General features: G+C 34.8%; 2 protein-coding genes across 4 annotated transcripts; one reads left to right on the top strand and one right to left on the bottom strand.

Annotated features, from left to right (window-relative positions):
- Positions 1-298: 298 nt before the first annotated feature.
- LOC112756935 (protein MAIN-LIKE 1-like) lies at positions 299-1,460 on the bottom strand. The gene is made up of 5 exons (XM_025805538.1): positions 1,452-1,460; positions 1,117-1,354; positions 831-1,029; positions 628-715; positions 299-535 (listed from the first exon to the last, which is right to left on the bottom strand). The coding sequence occupies exons 1-5, from the start codon at positions 1,458-1,460 to the stop codon at positions 299-301; spliced, it is 771 nt and encodes a 256-aa protein (XP_025661323.1).
- A 2,288-nt stretch (positions 1,461-3,748) lies between these two features.
- Positions 3,749-15,213, top strand: LOC112758850 (myosin-6). Of its 3 annotated transcripts, XM_025807625.3 has the most exons (39): positions 3,749-4,273; positions 4,426-4,554; positions 4,654-4,797; positions 4,883-5,028; positions 5,121-5,277; positions 5,420-5,478; positions 5,569-5,728; positions 6,082-6,231; positions 6,329-6,465; positions 6,546-6,692; positions 6,818-6,919; positions 7,084-7,141; positions 7,274-7,375; positions 7,815-7,852; positions 7,954-8,080; positions 8,365-8,535; positions 8,615-8,746; positions 8,838-8,947; positions 9,026-9,086; positions 9,401-9,578; positions 9,684-9,889; positions 10,081-10,200; positions 10,609-10,707; positions 10,926-11,138; positions 11,271-11,410; positions 11,521-11,635; positions 11,716-11,760; positions 11,845-11,925; positions 12,010-12,180; positions 12,694-12,849; positions 12,935-13,123; positions 13,300-13,428; positions 13,526-13,596; positions 13,719-13,818; positions 13,978-14,034; positions 14,127-14,183; positions 14,378-14,458; positions 14,546-14,628; positions 14,760-15,213. In XM_025807625.3, the coding sequence occupies exons 1-39, from the start codon at positions 4,271-4,273 to the stop codon at positions 14,872-14,874; spliced, it is 4,539 nt and encodes a 1,512-aa protein (XP_025663410.1). In that variant the 5' UTR covers positions 3,749-4,270; the 3' UTR covers positions 14,875-15,213. The 3 variants fall into 3 exon arrangements, with proteins under 3 accessions (XP_025663410.1, XP_025663409.1, XP_072076270.1); XM_025807624.3 differs by having other exon boundaries at positions 3,895-4,273; positions 8,838-9,086; XM_072220169.1 differs by lacking the exon at positions 3,749-4,273 and having other exon boundaries at positions 4,425-4,554; positions 4,688-4,797.
- The last annotated feature ends 3,541 nt before the right edge of the window (positions 15,214-18,754 follow it).

Below are 18,754 nucleotides of genomic sequence, written 5' to 3' on the forward strand. Positions count from 1 at the left end.
TGATTGATGATGACAGCAGCGATGATATCGGAGCGAGTGAGCCTGCATTGGCGGTAGGTGGTTCTAGCTCTGGCACACAGCAGTATCCACCACATTTTTCCTCTTTGGACTTGGATGCCATGAGGCAGGAGGGGGTTTCTGGGCACTTTGTTGGATTCGGAGCTAGAGATGCGGAAGGGACTACTGGTCTGACAGAGTTCCAAGTTGGTCATCAATTTCAGGATAAAGATGAGGCCCTGTTAAGTGTGAAGACTTACAGCATCCGGCGAGGGGTACAGTACAAGGTAGTGGAGTCTGATTATCGATCGCCGCCTCTGCCGTCCTTCGACATCAGAAAGTCGATGTTTAGGGCGGGATGCGGACGGGGCTGGACCCCGCCGAACTGCGGAAGAACCCTATCGATCTGATGCCACTCTATGACGGCAAAGTATATCAGTGACGTCACAGACCGCCACAACTCCATATGCCGAGGCTCCAAAGCCTCTGGATGCACAACCTGAAGTACGTCGGGGCTGCTATACAGCATCCAGATAAACTGCACAGAGAACTCAACATTGTCAGGGCAACTCATGGACGCAATTCATAAAGTGTGGTTAATTAAAGCAACTTAGTAAGTAGCGTACTCACCTCCCTGTCCTGTAACCTGTCTATCCTCAGCCTCCAAATCTGCACTCTAGGACCCTTCTCGCTACCGGAAGGGTTGTAACCTGACCACCTGCATCTCACATGTGTCTTATGGCTAATTAAACGTGTGAGAGATTTGTAATACATTATTAATGAACATGGAGTTATGTATATTAAATTGAAGTAGAGAAGGCTGAATAGAGTACCTCGAGGCCAATGGCCAGCTGAACGTCTCATACCCTGCAGGCCTAAACCGAGAAAATCGCCAGAAGATCCAAGACTGAAGTAGCTGTAGTGGGCCCGCTAACTTGACCACATGTCTGTTCGCCACTTGGCACATGCACCGGTACAACCATGCCAGTGCTGCAGACCCCCAGCTGTAGGATCCCATCTCCTCAAGCCTAGCTACGTAGGGAAGCCATCTGATGTGAATGCGGTTGCCGGACTTGTCGGCAAATAGCTGCGTACCCAACAACATCATGATGTACGCACGGGCATATCGCCGCACAGTCTCATCATCGGCTCCCTCGGGGCACTCTCCAAAAGTCTCCTGGAACCAGCTGCAGTTTACTGCGTACTTCTGACCATGGCTCGGAGGAGGAATCACTCCAAGCAACTCCTGAAACCACACCCAAGCTGGACGGCCACCCTGGATGTATATCTGGAATTCTGATAGGCAGTCGCTCACGTAACGCCCGTCCACTGGCAAACCCAACTGGTACGCCACGTCCTGAAGTGTGATCGTGCACTCTCCGAACGGCATATGAAACGTGTGCGTCTCCGAGCACCATCGCTCAACAAAGGCACTGACAAGGGCCTCATCTAACCGGAACCATCTATCGTTCAGCCTTGCAAGATGGTATAATCCGGCCATCTGCAAGTACGGAACGTATCTGTCATCGAGTCGCATGCCCTGCTGCCGCTGCATGCTCCTGATGCATCGCTGTGGCTGCGCATTACATGCACCGCATTGTTAGAACCAGCTTCATAACCAATGACTTAATTAACCAAGACGATAAATCATCAAGAAAACATCATACAAAATAAAGCCGCATAACAATCCATTAACGAGAACCACATGCAAAACAACTACCATAAACCACACAACTAAACCACTAACATAAAATAGCTAAACTTAAACCATTAACATAAAACAGCTAACATAAAACAACTAACACAAACCACTAACATAAAATAACTAACATAAACCATCAACATAAAACAACCAACATAAACCACTAACATAAAACAACTAACGTAAACCACTAACATAAAACAGCTAACATAAAACAACTAACACAAACCACTAACATAAAACAACTAACATAAAACAACCAACACCTACCACTAACGTAAAACAGGTAACATAAAACAACTAACATAAATCACTAACACAAACCACTTACATAAACCACCAACTAAACCACCATCTAACCCGCATGCAAAATCTCTCAACTAAACCACTAGCAATACCACTTCGATTAACCACTAACATAAACCGCCACTAAAACCGCATGCAAAACCACTAACTCACATATACCGCTAGCACGAAATTTTTTATGTACTAACCTCGTCGTTGATGACCCCGGCTATATGAGCAACTCCGTCCAACCGATATAACCTTGCCGGATCGTCCCCATCGGCAGAGTATTCCGATCAGGTCTTTGTCGGATCGAATCTAGGTCATTTTCTCTGGGATTTGGTGGGGTAGGGAAAAGGAACAATGGTTCGAATGAGGCTGATTCGAACTCCTTATATAGCCGAATAATGAGTAATTTGAACCAGGTAGGTTCGAATTACTATTGGAGCCAAAAAGTGAGTAATTCGAACCAGGTTGGTTCGAATTACTTGGTTAGCTTTCATAGGTATAATTCGAACTAGCCTTGTTCGAATTATGAGCATATAGAGTTTGAACCACCTTGGTTCGAATTATGTTCAACGATTTCCACCCTAATTCGAACTAGATTGGTTCGATTTACTAGTGAATGTAGTTCGAACCAGGCTGATTCGAATTACATTAAATTATGCCTTGGCTCATTGCTGAAACGATTTTCATTTTGGCTGATATGCGTAATTTGAAACTAGCCTTGGCTTATTACGGTTTTTTGCCCTATTAATTATTTTACATTCAAGAACTCAAATCTTGAACACTCGTTACAAAAAAGAGCATCAACTAAAGTTTTGAAAATCGAATCGATTACAAATTAGTATAGTTAAATATTTTAAAGTTAAAGTTTTAATTAAAATTTAATTAGAGTTGAATTAGATATAATAAAATAATATATTTATATATAAAATATATAATCTTTTTGTGTTTAATATTTTAAATTGATTAATAACTAAAAAATTGTATATTGACTACTTTTTTAATCAATTTTCAATTTTTGACCTATTTTATAAAGCAATTTTAATTTTAAACCAAATCAATCTAATAATTAATTTTCAGTTTATCAAGTCAAACCGTCTACGATATGATTTTTAGAATCAGGATATCAACTACTATGTGTTTAAATATATGATTGTATTTAAATGTGTTCAAAATTCGATCTAAACCGAAACTCAATCCAAATTTGAGGTATATTTTGTCGGATTTATATTTGTTATTTCTACTTGATGTTATTTTTGTGTCGGACTTGTTTATGTTTTGAGTCACTCGACCGAATCTGAAGTTGTTTTTTACATTAAAAAATATATTTTAATGAAATTAATAATGTCATATTATACTTTTATACTTTAATTAATATTTTTTATATTATACGATATTATTTTTATTGTAAAATTTTATTACTTTAATATATAAAATTTACAAATTTATATATACTAATTTTATATAAGATCAATCCAATTTAATTCGATTTATTTGGATCGGATCAAAATAGACCCAATAATTTTTAGACTTGATTTGGATCTATTTAAACTCGGTCCGGTCCATAAATATTTCTAATTGTATAGATTATATTTTTTAATTAGAAAATATATATTAATGACATAGATAAAATACTTTTTGTCTTTATTTTTAAGAAATAAAAAAATTTATATTTTCATCTTTATTTTCTTGCCTTTCTTAAGTTTGCTTCTTTGTGCGATAGATAAATAAATTTCCAAGTCCATTTATTTTTGTGTTATATTTATGTAATCATGTCTAAAAAATCATTTCTTATCTATTGAGTCAATGATTTTAACATTTCACTTTAGTTACTCAGATAATATCATGAAGTATAATTTTTTATATACAACATTCATAAATAGTCTTTTTTGACAAAAATGAACATGATCTGAATATGGAAAAGAAGGGTGAAAAATGCGAAAAAGAAGCAGCAGCTGAACTGAAACACACCATAACAACCTGTAGACTTGGAAACCAAAAAAGAGTAATAAACATAAACCCCATTGCAGAAGCAGAGAGCGCTTAATCCCATCTCCAACACTTGTGGTCTTCTTGAAGCGTTTTTATCTCCTTCTTTTTTTCTTTTTTAATCAGTTTCATAGGCACCGTTTGGTTTTCTTCACCATTTCGAGCACACATTTGTGAACGTGGAGGGGCAGTGCCAAGACTCTTCTTTTTTAAGTGGTGGAGTTGCCCTTTGATGCATTGCACGTAGATCCAGTTGCAAGCTCAGTTCTTGATACCATCCCCATTATCAAAATGGTATCTATTTCTTGGTCTTTTCTCGTCAATTCCAAGTCTGTTCTGTGAATGCCTTTTGTTTTAGTTGCTTGATTATGCATAAATTTATTTAGAGGGGCAAATGAATTCTACTATGATTAGTTAAGCAAAGTTGGACACTTTCTGCACTGTAGGTTGCTGCTACCACTCCTATAGTTGGGTCCCATGTTTGGGTTGAGGATTCTGAAGTAGCATGGATAGATGGTGAAGTCTTGGAGGTTAATGGAGAAGAAGTTAAAGTCTCTTGCACTTCAGGGAAGACGGTGAGGGTCCTTTCTTGTATTGCAATATGCCCATGCTTTATTCGGTGTAATGCTAACTCAAATTTTGGAATTTCCCTTTAATTTTGCCTTGAAATTCAGGTTGTTGTTAAAGTGTCCTGTATTTATCATAAAGACACTGAAGTTCCGCCAAGTGGAGTAGACGATATGACAAAGCTTGCATACCTACACGAACCTGGTGTACTAGAAAATCTGAGATCAAGATATGATATCAATGAAATTTACGTATGTATTTCATATTTTGATGATGTTGTATGGTTGGAAATGTGGAATATTATGCTAATTAATTACTCCAATACTTTGCTTCCAGACTTACACTGGAAATATATTGATTGCGGTGAACCCTTTTGTAAAGCTTCCTCATTTATATGATAGTCATATGATGGCACAATATAAAGGAGCAGTGTTTGGTGAGCTAAGTCCACATCCCTTTGCTGTTGCAGATGCTGCATATAGGTAATCTTCTTTGCTGCACTGTAAATGGCGTATACTATTACTACTACTACTACTTTATAAGTCTGACCATATAAATTATTGTGGTACAAAAGGCTTATGATAAATGAGGGAATCAGCCAGTCAATATTAGTCAGCGGTGAAAGCGGAGCTGGTAAAACAGAAAGTACTAAGTTGCTCATGCGGTATCTTGCCTACATGGGAGGGAGAGCTGCTGCTGAAGGTAGAACTGTTGAGCAAAAAGTCTTGGAGGTAAGAGAATCAAACTTCATGAGTTTAGTTTCGCAAGCTCATTTGAATGCCGTAAATTTATTTCTTTGTTAATAATTTCTAGTACCTAGTTTTCATAAGAATAATATAAACATGAACATTTTTGCTCTTTTGTGATTTATAGTCCAATCCTGTTCTTGAAGCCTTTGGGAATGCAAAGACGGTTAGGAACAATAATTCAAGGTGGGAAATAATAGTAAGTTTTCTTCTTATTTAGTTATATAGCATTATTTTTATGCCATGCTGTCTTACTATAATTTGTGACTTCTGCAGTCGTTTTGGTAAGTTTGTGGAGATTCAATTTGATCAGAGGGGAAGAATTTCAGGAGCTGCTATCAGAACATATCTGCTGGAAAGATCGCGTGTTTGTCAGCTATCAGACCCAGAGAGGAATTATCACTGTTTCTACATGCTCTGCGCTGCACCGCAGGAGGTAGTGGGATTCTTTTTCTTGCACTAATTTGTTTCTGGATGAAATCACACATTTGAGTGACTGATAATTAAACAAAAATCCCCGACATAGGACCTCTAGAGTGTTTGATAGAGAATAAGAGATCATTTCCTTTCCCTATCATTGTCTTCTTGTTAGGTATACAGTGTTCGTTGTACATTATGCCCTTTTGCTTAATTATGGTAATGCATGCGGTTGTTATTCATTGTGGTCTTTTTTTCAGTGCTTAGAAGCTTAGAGCACGTCATTATTCATTATTGGTCTTGCTATTAGCTCTAGCTGATAATTTGAATGGGGTAACAGAAATTTAGCATGATAGGACTTTGTTTTGACAGGAGATTATGAAGTACAAGTTAGGACATCCAAAAACATTTCACTATCTGAATCAATCAAATTGCTATGAGTTAGAAGGGATTGACGAACATAAAGAATATATAGCTACAAGGAGAGCAATGGATGTTGTTGGAATGAGTTCTGAGGAGCAGGTATTTTATAGGAAGTTTCTTTAAGTTCATGATTAGATTCTTAAATCTTTACCTGTGCTTCAATGCTTTGCCTTTCCATTTTCCTGTCATTCTTCAGGATGCAATATTTCGAGTTGTTGCTGCAATTTTGCATCTTGGCAACATTGAGTTCATGAAAGGGAAGGAGATAGATTCATCTGCTCCAAAAGATGAGAAATCTCGGTTCCATCTACAGACCGCAGCTGAGCTTTTCATGTGAGCAAATATTGCACTGTTGCATCGACTAAAGGTTTGCATTTCATATCTTGTCAACCTTGGCTGATAATTTAATTCAGGTGTGATGCTAAGGCACTTGAAGATTCTCTTTGCAAACGAGTAATTGTTACTCGTGATGAAACAATTACAAAATGGCTGGATCCAGAAGCTGCTGCACTCAGCCGAGATGCTTTGGCTAAGATCGTTTATGCAAGGTTGTTTGACTGGTAAGCCTATAACCAGATTGCATGAAAATGTATTTATTTGAACCTTGGTTACACTTTGGAAAATTTGATCAAATTGATCCAAGTATTAATCTCTATTTCTGTAATTTTATCTCATGCTCTTTTAGGTTGGTTGACAAGATTAATAGTTCAATTGGACAAGATACTGACTCAAAATCCTTAATTGGTGTGCTTGATATTTATGGTTTTGAGAGTTTTAATATCAACAGGTGTGTTAACTCCTACAACCTTTGTTTTGTTTTGTTTCCTACTAAATACATTTTATTGAAATGCCATTGCTTGTGTTCACTCGTTACTACCATTCAAGTTGCAGTTCTATCATCTGCAAAGGTGGCATTGTTGATTTGGTATATTATTTATGTGTACTTTGCAGTTTTGAGCAATTTTGTATTAATTTGACCAATGAAAAGCTTCAGCAACATTTTAATCAGGTTTGTTTGTTATAGAGATATTATTTTGTTTATAATTGCTGGTGTCTCTTGCTTGTATAGTTGAAAGATAAACACCATTACTTCTTTTTCAATTTAAACATGTACTCATGATCTAAAATATTTGTTCTCCAGCATGTTTTCAAAATGGAGCAGGAAGAATACAAGAAGGAGGAGATCGATTGGAGTTATATTGAATTTGTTGACAATCAAGATATTCTAGATCTCATTGAAAAGGTTCATAGTTTTATTCGTAATTCTTAACGTTGATTGTCTCTTATAACATGCATTTTGGTATATGATCTTAATGTGTTAAATAAGGTGCTTGACTATTTTCTTGAAATCAAACAAGAGACATGAAATGGACTTCCTTTTTTTCCCCAGTAGCTTAAAGGAATGGAAACTTAGTAATCAGTAACATTTTTATCAGTCTGGAGACAAGGTTGTATCAACAGCCTTTTCTCAAAAGAGGGGGAAAAATTATATTACTGGATTTGATTATCAGGAAATGAATTTCTATGTGAACGTACGTACACATATTTACTCTTATCTCCCTCCCCTTAAAGAGTGAAATAAAATGTTGAACTACTTCCATTGTCATTATTCTTGTTAGCATACAAATGATGCAATTGTGCTTGTATTTCTTTTAAAATAATTTTTATGCATTCGTTTTCAGAAACCTGGTGGCATTATTGCTCTTTTGGATGAAGCTTGGTAAGTACTTTTAAAATTAATTATTTCTTAAAGTATTTCTGTTCATGCTCTGATAGCTCTGCATCACTCTGTGTGTGTGTGTGTGTGTGTGTGTTATGCAGCATGTTTCCTAGATCAACACATGAAACTTTTGCTCAAAAGCTGTATCAGACCTTCAAAAACCATAAAAGGTTTAGCAAGCCCAAGTTATCACTTAGTGACTTCACAATTTGCCATTATGCCGGTGATGTAAGTTGAGCTTTTTTTTGGGTTTTCTTTGTTTTGGGGGGGGGGGGGGGGTGTTCAGATATCAGACCATAAAAGTTTAATTGCTATGCACTATCAATATAAAAAAGTTTTACATTGTCATTCAATGATTGGATGTTTGTGAAGAACTTTTTCACACTGATGATGCATACAAATTAAATTCATATCATAAATAGAACACACATATGGTATAATATAAGGCCATAATGCTACATGTCTTCTGTTTCTTCTTTGGAACATTTGCAATTAATCTGTGTCAATTTTAGGTCACTTATCAAACTGATTTATTCCTCGACAAGAACAAAGATTATGTTGTAGCTGAACACCAAGCACTTCTTTATGCTTCTAAATGCCCCTTTGTATCGGGTTTGTTTCCACCTTCTCCTGAAGAATCATCCAAACAATCAAAGTTCTCTTCAATTGGTTCACGATTTAAGGTTAGTTTTTTCCCTTGTTCGACAGAACTTATTTGACTTGCTTAATCTTTGTGGTATTGACGTATCATATGTCCTGCAGCAACAATTGCAATCCTTGCTTGAAACTCTCAGTTCCACTGAGCCACATTACATCCGTTGTGTGAAACCCAATAATTTTCTCAAGCCAGCAATTTTTGAGAATAAAAATGTCTTGCTGCAACTCCGTTGTGGGGTAAGACTGCTAGCATTTTTTCAATGGTTTAATTGATGGTTAACCTGAGATTAATGAGTTTATGCTTATTAAATAGTATGTATGGTTGTAGGGAGTTATGGAGGCAATTAGGATTAGCTGTGCTGGGTATCCCACTCGGAAAACCTTTGATGAATTTGTGGATCGATTTGGCCTTCTTGCACCTGATGCTTTGGTCGGAAGGTATCTAAGTTGTTCATCTTCCTTATCATGCATGTCATATTCTAAAAATGACCACTTATCTCATGTTTTCGTTATCAGCTCCGATGAAGTTCAAGCTTGCAAGAGGATTCTGGAGAATGTTGGACTTGAAGGCTATCAGGTAACCACTGCTATGTTATCCTGTTTTATATTATAGTTTGATTTGTGGACGTAGGGATAAGTTTGTTTGGGTAGTGGGGCACAAAGAACAGTCTAGTAAATAAGAATAACTTGGATAATTACATGGTTATTGGTTAATCCTTGATTCCTCAAAAGATCCCTTAACTATATATTCTTCTAAGTACTCTTTCTCCAGTGTCTTTGTATTTGAAAAACTCTATGCTATGATGTTTAACATCACATCAGTTTGATTAGAGTGGCAACATAAGGCTTATTCTATGCAACTAACTATAGCAGATATATTTATTGCTGTAGATTGGTAAAACAAAGGTTTTTCTTCGAGCTGGTCAAATAGCAGAATTAGACACCCGCAGAAGTGAGATCTTAGGACGCTCAGCAAGCATTATTCAGCGGAAAATCCGCTCTTATTTGGCTCGCCAGAGTTTTGTCTCCCTTCGTTTGTCTGCTGTGCAGATACAAGCCGCATGCAGAGGTCTCTGCTAGATTTGCTTCTTCAAATATTAGCTCGCTGTATGGATTTGGTGAAAACCTTGTGAAAGTCTGATCATTCTGACAAGTTTCTTTATACTGACTGCAGGACAACTTTCTCGGCATGTTTACGAGGGAATGCGGCAGCAGGCTTCTAGTTTGGTGATTCAGAGATATTTCCGCATGTATAACGCTAAGAAGGCATACGAAGAATTATATATGTCTGCTGTCTGTATTCAGACTGGTTTGCGGGTAATGGCTGCTCGTTGTGAGCTATGCTTTAGAAGGCGTACTAGAGCAGCGATTATCATTCAGGTAGGGAATATTTTTAAAATCCATCATTATAAAAATATGTTTAACAGTTCTACTGTTCATATTTTTCAAATATTCGAATTCCATACAACGGTTATTGTTGCTTAATTTTTCTCTGTTTTATTTGATTTTTTTTTTTTTCATTTTGGTTCAAATAGTCCCCGCCCCAACTCTAATGAATTTGTGTATTCCAGAGCCATTGCAAGAAGTACTTGGCACAACTTGATTTTATGAAATTAAAGAAGGCAGCAATTGCAACACAATGTGCATGGAGAGGAAAAATGGCGAGGCGAGAACTGCGGAAACTCAAGATGGTAATCCTTTGAATCCATCAATGAGATATGTTAAAATAAAATTGTAGGTCTCGATTACCTAGGCCTCAATATTTTAGAATTAAACAAATCAAAGCTGTATTGACATTGAGGTTAGTGGAAGAATCCCATCATAGCTTAGCATTGATCCTTATGGTTTACTTCTGGTTAACCTTCTGATCACTTTGGGGAAATTATGAGAAGAAAACCCGACGTATTCGTTCTTATTCATGAACACTCTTTCAAAGCTAACCCATTATCAATGTAGTACTACTGCCAAAACTTCATTGGTTTAGATCTGGAAATCTCAACTTCAGTGGGCAACATTCGGACCGTGAACAATTTTACTCTTCAGCATTGTCTTTCTATATGCATATATTATCCATTTTCTTATCATTGTGTTTGTTGTAGGCTGCAAGAGAAACAGGAGCTCTCCAAGCTGCTAAAAATAAGCTTGAAAAGCAAGTTGAAGACCTTACATTGAGGTTGCAGCTGGAAAAACGTTTGAGGGTAAATGACTATTCTTTTGCTCAATAGCATGTTCTATTTGCTCAATAGCAAAACTTGTTTAAAACTTTTCTTAGTTGAGTAAACTTGATTTGTGTAACTGATAGAAATGGATTTTGTCTCTCCTTATCTTCTGACAAATGTAACAGTGATGTATTTCACATCTGTGCTATTTACATCATTCCTTGCAAAGTTTCTTAAATCTTCAATATTATTTATAGGTTGACATGGAAGAAGCGAAAACACGGGAAAATGAAAAATTACAATCTGCTTTGGATGAGATGCAACTTCAGTTTAAAGAAACTAAAGTACTTCTTGAAAAGGAGCAGAAGGCTGCAAAAAGAGCAATGGAGATTGTACCTGTCATACAGGAGGTTCCAGTTGTTGACCACTCTTTGTTGGAGAAGCTTAGTAGTGAAAATGAAAAACTTAAGGTAAGGTTGTTAGATGTTGGCACTATATTCGAAAGAAAGGCTTATTGATATATTTAAAATATTCTCGTCTTTTGCATAAGATAGGTTTCCATTTCGTATAATTAATTAAGTGCTTCCTGGATTATGTTACAGAACTTGGTGAATTCACTGGAAAAGAAAATTGATGAAACAGAGAAAAGGTATGAAGAGGCAAATAGAATTGGTGAAGAAAGGTTGAAGCAAGCTTTGGATGCAGAATCGAAAGTAATCCAGCTGAAGACTGCTATGCAAAGGTTTTGTTTGTGATTAACTTGATATCGTTTGAATCATGACTTGCTTCGTAATTTAACAGTCTTCATACATACTCAGAATTGATGACCATTTTTTCCATTAATATTGATAGGCTTGAAGAGAAATTCTCAGATATCGAATCTGCAAACCATATTCTTCAGAAACAATCTCAGCTAAACTCATCTGTGAAAACAATAGCAGAACACATCGCAACACCTATAGAGGAGGTCATTTTACTTACTTTCTTATGCAGTTCCTCATTTTCTCTGTGTGTGCACTTTTGGAAGACTGACATTTTTATCTACAGAAGCTGGAAAATGGTCACCATGTCGTTGAAGAGCATAAAGCTGTTGTAAGTGCATTTTTTTGCTACTCTTTATGTCTGATCCATCCTGTATGCCTGTTTAGTGGAATCTAAAATGAGTTTTCTTTACAGGAAACGTGTGTTACGCCTGTGAAACTATTTGGTACAGATTCTGACAGTAAATTGAGGAGGTCTTACATTGAACGACAACATGTATGTGCTTGAAAATCTCAAACTCAATTTTGTTAGTTCTCAATTGAGAGTACTTTTCTCAATTTTAAACTTGTTTCATTGTAGGAGAATGTTGATTTACTTGTCAACTGTGTTATGAAAAATATTGGCTTCAATAATGAAAAGCCTATTGCTGCTTTTACCATTTACAAATGTCTTCTACACTGGAAATCATTTGAAGCCGAAAGAACTAATGTATTTGATCGCCTTATCCAGATGATTGGTTCTGCAATTGAGGTAACTTTATTACTAAATTCTGAAGTATGCTCTATAATACATGATACTGTATGGAAAAAAGCTTAGTAAAAGTTTGGACATGGCTCTTTAATGACTTTGACAAACTTGCATTTTAATTTACTTAGTTGGGTAAGTTTCCTCTAAAGTGAACTTCTCTTTAGTGAGAAAGTAAGGATATACTTACCATCATAATCGCAACGTACTGAATAATTTAATGGTGGATCTGGTGGTGTGTTTTAGTCTAATTCTTGTTTCTAGGATGCATTTTCTACATGACACTATTCTTGTTATGAGTAATACATTTAGCACTGGTTAGTTTCATGGTTTGTTGTTCCAGTTATCCCTCCATCCACTTCTTTAAAGATATGGACATCCATATGTGTATTTGTTGAAAAATGAAATTCTTTTATGGCTATTTATGCTACTTTTCTGGTTTAATAAATGGTATTATGAAAGCACTTGTTGAAAATAAGTTTCATCTTCTTCTTCCTTGCTCTCTTTTCTACCATACAGGATGAAGATGGAAATAATCTTATGGCCTATTGGTTGTCTAATACCTCTGCGTTATTATTTTTACTCGAACAAAGCCTTAAATCTCATGGTGCATCAACTGCTACCCCAGCTAAAAAACCACCTAATCCAACATCCCTCTTTGGAAGAATGACCAGGGTAAAGTATCTTCCTTATATTCTTAGTAATCTAATTTTTTGTTTAGCTATAAGATTCGCTTATGTACTTAATGGCATACTTGCAGAGTTTTCTCTCATCCCCTTCTTCTGCAAACCTTGCCACCCCTGCATCGGAGGTTGTACGCAAGGTAGAGGCTAAATACCCGGCTTTACTTTTCAAGCAACAGCTCACCGCCTATTTGGAGAAAATTTATGGCATCATTCGGGACAACTTGAAGAAGGAGTTAACACCAATGCTTGCATTATGTATCCAGGTGCGAGCTTTAAACCAATACTATGTTTCATCCCATATAGTACTCGTTCATTGGACCCCACATACTTCATTCTTAATATACTTTCTAGAAGCATTAAAAAGTAAACTCAAAATAAAAAAAATTCGAGTCATTTTATTGCTTTTAGTCAAGTATGCTTTTGGTTCTTTTCCTTGCAGGCACCAAGAACATCAAAAGCAACGTTACGGTCTTCTGGTCGATCCTATGGTAAAGATTCTCCTATGGTTCACTGGCTGACTATTATCGAATCCCTCAACACCCTCCTCTGTACTCTGAAAGAGAACTTTGTAAGAAGCAACTTTCCAATTCCTGAATATTTATCAATATCTCCATTAACTTGTCCATGCGATTTCTGAATATGCTGAAACATGATGTGGGTTTTAGGTGCCTCAAGTTCTTATCCAAAAGATTTTCAGTCAAACATTCTCGTATATTAATGTCCAACTCTTTAATAGGTAAGTAGATTTACCCCCCTTTTTTCACATACATCATTTAAACATAGAAGAAACCTACTTCATTATGATGTTTTCATCTTAAAATGTGGCAATGCTAACAAGTTTTTGTATATTATTACTAGTCTTCTTCTGCGCCGTGATTGTTGTACGTTCAGCAATGGGGAATATGTGAAAGCTGGATTAGCTGAATTAGAACTGTGGTGCTGTCAGGCCAAGGAAGAGGTATTTGGTTTTTGTTTGACTGTAATGAGTTGAGTTAGTACATATATCAATTGGAATTTATTATTTTAATGAAATATGATGACCTTTGCCATTCTCCGTAGTTTTAGGAACATACAAATCTTCCGAAAAGCTCTTAAATTAATCTCCTTTGGTGTGCAGTATGCAGGGTCATCTTGGGATGAGCTCAAGCACATAAGACAGGCTGTTGGATTCTTGGTAACTGTTTGCTGTTTGATAATCTGACATTTTTCATTGTTGGTTAAATCTTCGTTTGTTTTAGTTTAATCCTTGTCATTTTCAATATACAGGTAATTCATCAGAAGTATAGGATTTCCTATGATGAAATCATTAATGATTTATGCCCTGTAAGTCATTATCCATTTCAATCTTCATAGTGCCTTTTTTCCTCCTTTTCTTTTTGTTATGAAGGCGCTTTGAGATTATGCTTATGCATATGATCATGAAAGCATTATTTCTTTTTATCTCTTCATCTGTGTCTTGTCATTTTCTGTATGTCTCTCATGTCTTTTTCCACGAACTCTTGGTACTATTACGGCAGATCCTAAGTATCCAGCAGCTGTATAGAATATGCTCGCTTTACTGGGATGCTAACTACAATACTCGAAGCGTATCTCCTGATGTAAGTCTGTATCTGTATTGCATCTGAATTCAGTGACAGGGGCATAGCTGAAGTTTACGCATTCGATTAATGCCAATTTTTCTTCAGGTCCTTTCAAGCATGAGGATGCTTATGGTCGAGGACTCCAATAACGCTCAGAATGATTCTTTCTTGTTGGATGATAGCTCCAGGTTAGATTGCTTCCAAATGGAATGAGATTTAATAACAGAACATGAACTTTGAGTGAAAACTTGTATAGCAGGCTCATATCTTTCAGTTTTTTGGCCTAAAGTTGAGATGTTAACTAGACTTTCTTTCACAGCATTCCTTTCTCAGTGGATGACCTGTCTATATCACTGCAAGAGAAGGATTTCTCAGACATGAAACTGGCGGAGGAGCTTCTCGAGAATCCAGACTTCCAATTTTTAAATGAGTAGTAGGCATAGTCACAAATGGTTCTTGTTGTTGGTCCTTGCCATTGGTGCCTTTGTAAATGCCATGTTTTCTTTTATTGTTTTTGGTTTATCCCTGATTCCCTGTATCATCTTGCCCCTCATGTAAATTTATTCTTTTCATTCTTTGGTTGGCATTCAATTGTAAAAATTCAAATCTTCAGCATTTCTAGGGGCAGGGATATATAATATATGGTAGGATTAGTGAAGGAGCTTTAATTGGTTTCTTTTGGTAAATCTAAAATGCTTTCCAACCAATTTTTTACTTATGTAAAGTTACAAAATTTAAAAATATGTTAATGAATAGGTTCTATTTCAGCTGAACTTCTTTTTCCCCACCTTATTTATCTGATCATTCATTTACTTTGCTATAGTTGTTTTTTCCTTGTGTCAAGCTCAAAATAGAGGAGCAAGATGCAAATTGCAGAGTATGAATAGGTCACAGAAACTTACAAGACATAATAGAAAACAACAATATTATTCAGTTCAAATAAGTATCTTGGTACCTATGTCCATGGCCTTCTCAGTTCTCATAAATATGTAATTTTGATAATAGGCTCTTAAACTAATCCAAATACAATTTATTCAACCAATATCATTTGATTGAGACACAGATGTTGCATATCCTGGTTCTTTGCATTTTGATAGGCCCATTAATAAGTCAATCAAGAGGAACTAGAATAGTTAGTGCAAGCTTTGTCTAGAAATGACACAAGGGAATTTCTTCGGTGAAAATTAGAATGGGGTAAAAAGTGAAGATTTTAACTAAATTTATCAATATGTGCATTGCATTTGATAAATTTTTTTGTCGGCTTTTTTTAAAAGAAGTAAATCTTCACTCTTCACCATATTACCTATAATAAAATCATATATTTCTTATACTTCTACGTGAAAACTAATGTCTTAGCCAAGTTCCTAACTAAATGCAAATGTGACATCATTTATTTGGTGATTGGGTCGAGCCAGTGGGTGAAACTTAATGACCCCGCCACTCAACTCAATCACCTCACCAACTCAGATCGATCCACAAAAATACATGTCGAATCGGGTTGAACAATGCGAGTAACACTCATTTATTTTTATCATAAATTATTGATACATATTTTAAATATTTGTGATATAAAAAATTTAAATATTATTTAAAAGTTATCAATTTATATTTTAAAATGTTCAGTTTATTTTGATATATTTTAATTTTGTTTATTTAGTTACTAAATTGAGATCTATGCTTGTGAATTTAGAATTTTCTTTATTTTAACCTACTAAGAGGTTTAAATACCTACTAAACTATTTAGAGATATTAAAGAAGTGTCAAAATACTTTTTAATTTCGTGATAAAACCATGGTGTAGGCAAATTAGTTTGAAAGTCCCTTTTTTATTACATCAAAAAATTGGATAAAAAATTGAGCGCTTCTTTTTTTTTATCAATTTCAACCCGTCATTTCTGTTTTGATTTCAATTTTAATATATTTTTAATGCAATTTCAATTCATATCTTTTTTTTATCTTTATTTCGTATTATTTGGTATTAATCCTTATTTGTTCTTCTTATGTTCTAAAAAAAAGAATTACAACACCTCTTGCATTATTCTTTATGTTCTTGTCGTCCTTATCTTTCTTATTTATGTTTCATTATTGTTTTTGTCATTCTTATTAATTTCATTATTTAAAAAAACATAAAAAGACATACGGTGCCAAAAAAAAAAACACAAGAAAAAAATATCTTTCTTGTATTTGTCCTTTTTATACATTATTTTTCTAACTATAAGATTCGAGGACGAATATTTTTTGAAGAGAAAGAAAATGATACATGTCTCAAATATTTATGATATGAAGAGTACAAATATTATTTATAAGTTATTAGTTCATATTTTAGAATGTTCAATTTAATTTGATATATTTTGATTTTGTTTAGTTACTAAATTGAACTTTATGTTCGTGGGATTATGATTTTTATTTTAACCTAATAAGATGTATAAATACTGACTTTTTTATAAATAAATAATTTAATTATTTTATTTACTGAAATATGTAATTTGTAGCGTATTTACCCATTTACATCACATTGATTTATCTCGTTTACAGTGTAAATAAAATAATTATGAATGTATCTCGTTTGCACTGTAAATAAGATATGTGTATTTTTTTCAAATTATATATATCTCGTTTACACTGTAAACGAGATACATTTATAATTATTTTGTTTACATGGTAAACGAGATATGTGTATTATCATTAAAAAATTACGATAAAAATAATATTAATTTAATTTTTATTTTAAAATTAATCTAATTTTTAAAAGTTATATCTTGAAACTGTTACGCTACGTATTTAAAACTAGTTATTTAAAACTGTTCATTTGAAATTAGTACATTATTATTTTAAAAATCAACCCATTTAAATTAGTACTCAACAAGAGTACATACAAAAATAGATCGAATGAGATTGATTAATTAAAAAAAAAAAGTTATACGTGTCCATGTTCATATTCCATGATGAGAAAAAACATGATAATTGAAATGTTTAGTACGTGAGAGAATGAGTTAAACTCTAAAGTGATTCATGAGATTGATGTAATATACTAAAATCGTCTCTGAGATTCCAATTGTACTAATTACGTGCTTGAGATTGACAAAAGTGCACTATGTTAATTCCTGACCCATTTTTCATTAACGACATGGCTTGATGACGTAGACGGTTATAGTGACACATGCTACTCTATGGTTTGGCCACGTGTAATGGTACGATGATGTAGTGACCAGTGACACGTGGCATGCTGACGTGAATGGTTATGCCACGTGTCGCAATAATATTTGGCCACGTGTCGCAACAGTATTCGTCCACGTGTCGTCTATTATGTCATCATTGTAGATACACCAAATTAGTCCCTCACTCTGCATTAAGTGACTCATTTTAGTTTCTGAAATTGAATGTCGTGCACCAAACTAGTCCCTTCACCGATTTTTTTTATTTTTTTTAAATTTAAAATTTTCAATTTCTTGGATACACTAATTTCAATTCTATTTTTTAATATATCGTTTAAATATAAGTGCTTTCATAAAAATTTTTAAGATTTTAGTTTTAATTATATAATTTTTTATAATAATTTAACATTGTTAAATTTTGTAATATAGTATGTTATTATAAAAAAAGAATTATATAATTGATTAGACATATTTTTCATTAAAAAACATATATTTTTAACAAGAAATAGATAATTAAAATAAACATTTTTTGTTCTTATGAAATACACGTTTCCATTGTGTATAAATAGGCTAGACTGAAGGCACTTCAAGCACCCTCACTATCATTTCCGACCTCTTCGGTCTAGATGAAAGAGGTCGGAGATGGTAGTAAGGGCGCTTAAAATGCCTTCACGTCAACTCCAACATGGCGGTTAGGGATATCCGTAAAAGAAAAAATATTTCATAAAAGCACGGAAAGAGGTCGAAGATCGTAGTTAGGGTGTTTGAAATGCCTTCACGTCAACTCCAAGACGGCGATTAGGGTATCCGCAAGAGAAAAGTATTTTTATAAAAGCACTTGTATTTGAATAACATGTGAAAAAATAGAATTCAAGTTAATGCATTCAAAAATATTGAGAATTTTGAATTTATAGAAAAAAAAGGAGAAAAAACTAATAAAGAGACTAATTTGGTACACGACATTCAATTTCAGGAACTAAAACAAGTCACTTAATGCAAGTAAGGGACTAATTTGGTATATCTACAATGATCACATAATGGATGCCACGTGGACGAATACTGTTGCGACACGTGGCACAAACAGACACGTAGCCAAATAGTATTGTGACACGTGACACAACCATCTACATCAGCATGCCACGTGTCACTGGTCACCACAT

Source organism: Arachis hypogaea, chromosome 16 (assembly GCF_003086295.3).
Source record: "Arachis hypogaea cultivar Tifrunner chromosome 16, arahy.Tifrunner.gnm2.J5K5, whole genome shotgun sequence".
In the NCBI taxonomy this organism is placed as follows: Eukaryota; Viridiplantae; Streptophyta; class Magnoliopsida; order Fabales; family Fabaceae; genus Arachis; species Arachis hypogaea.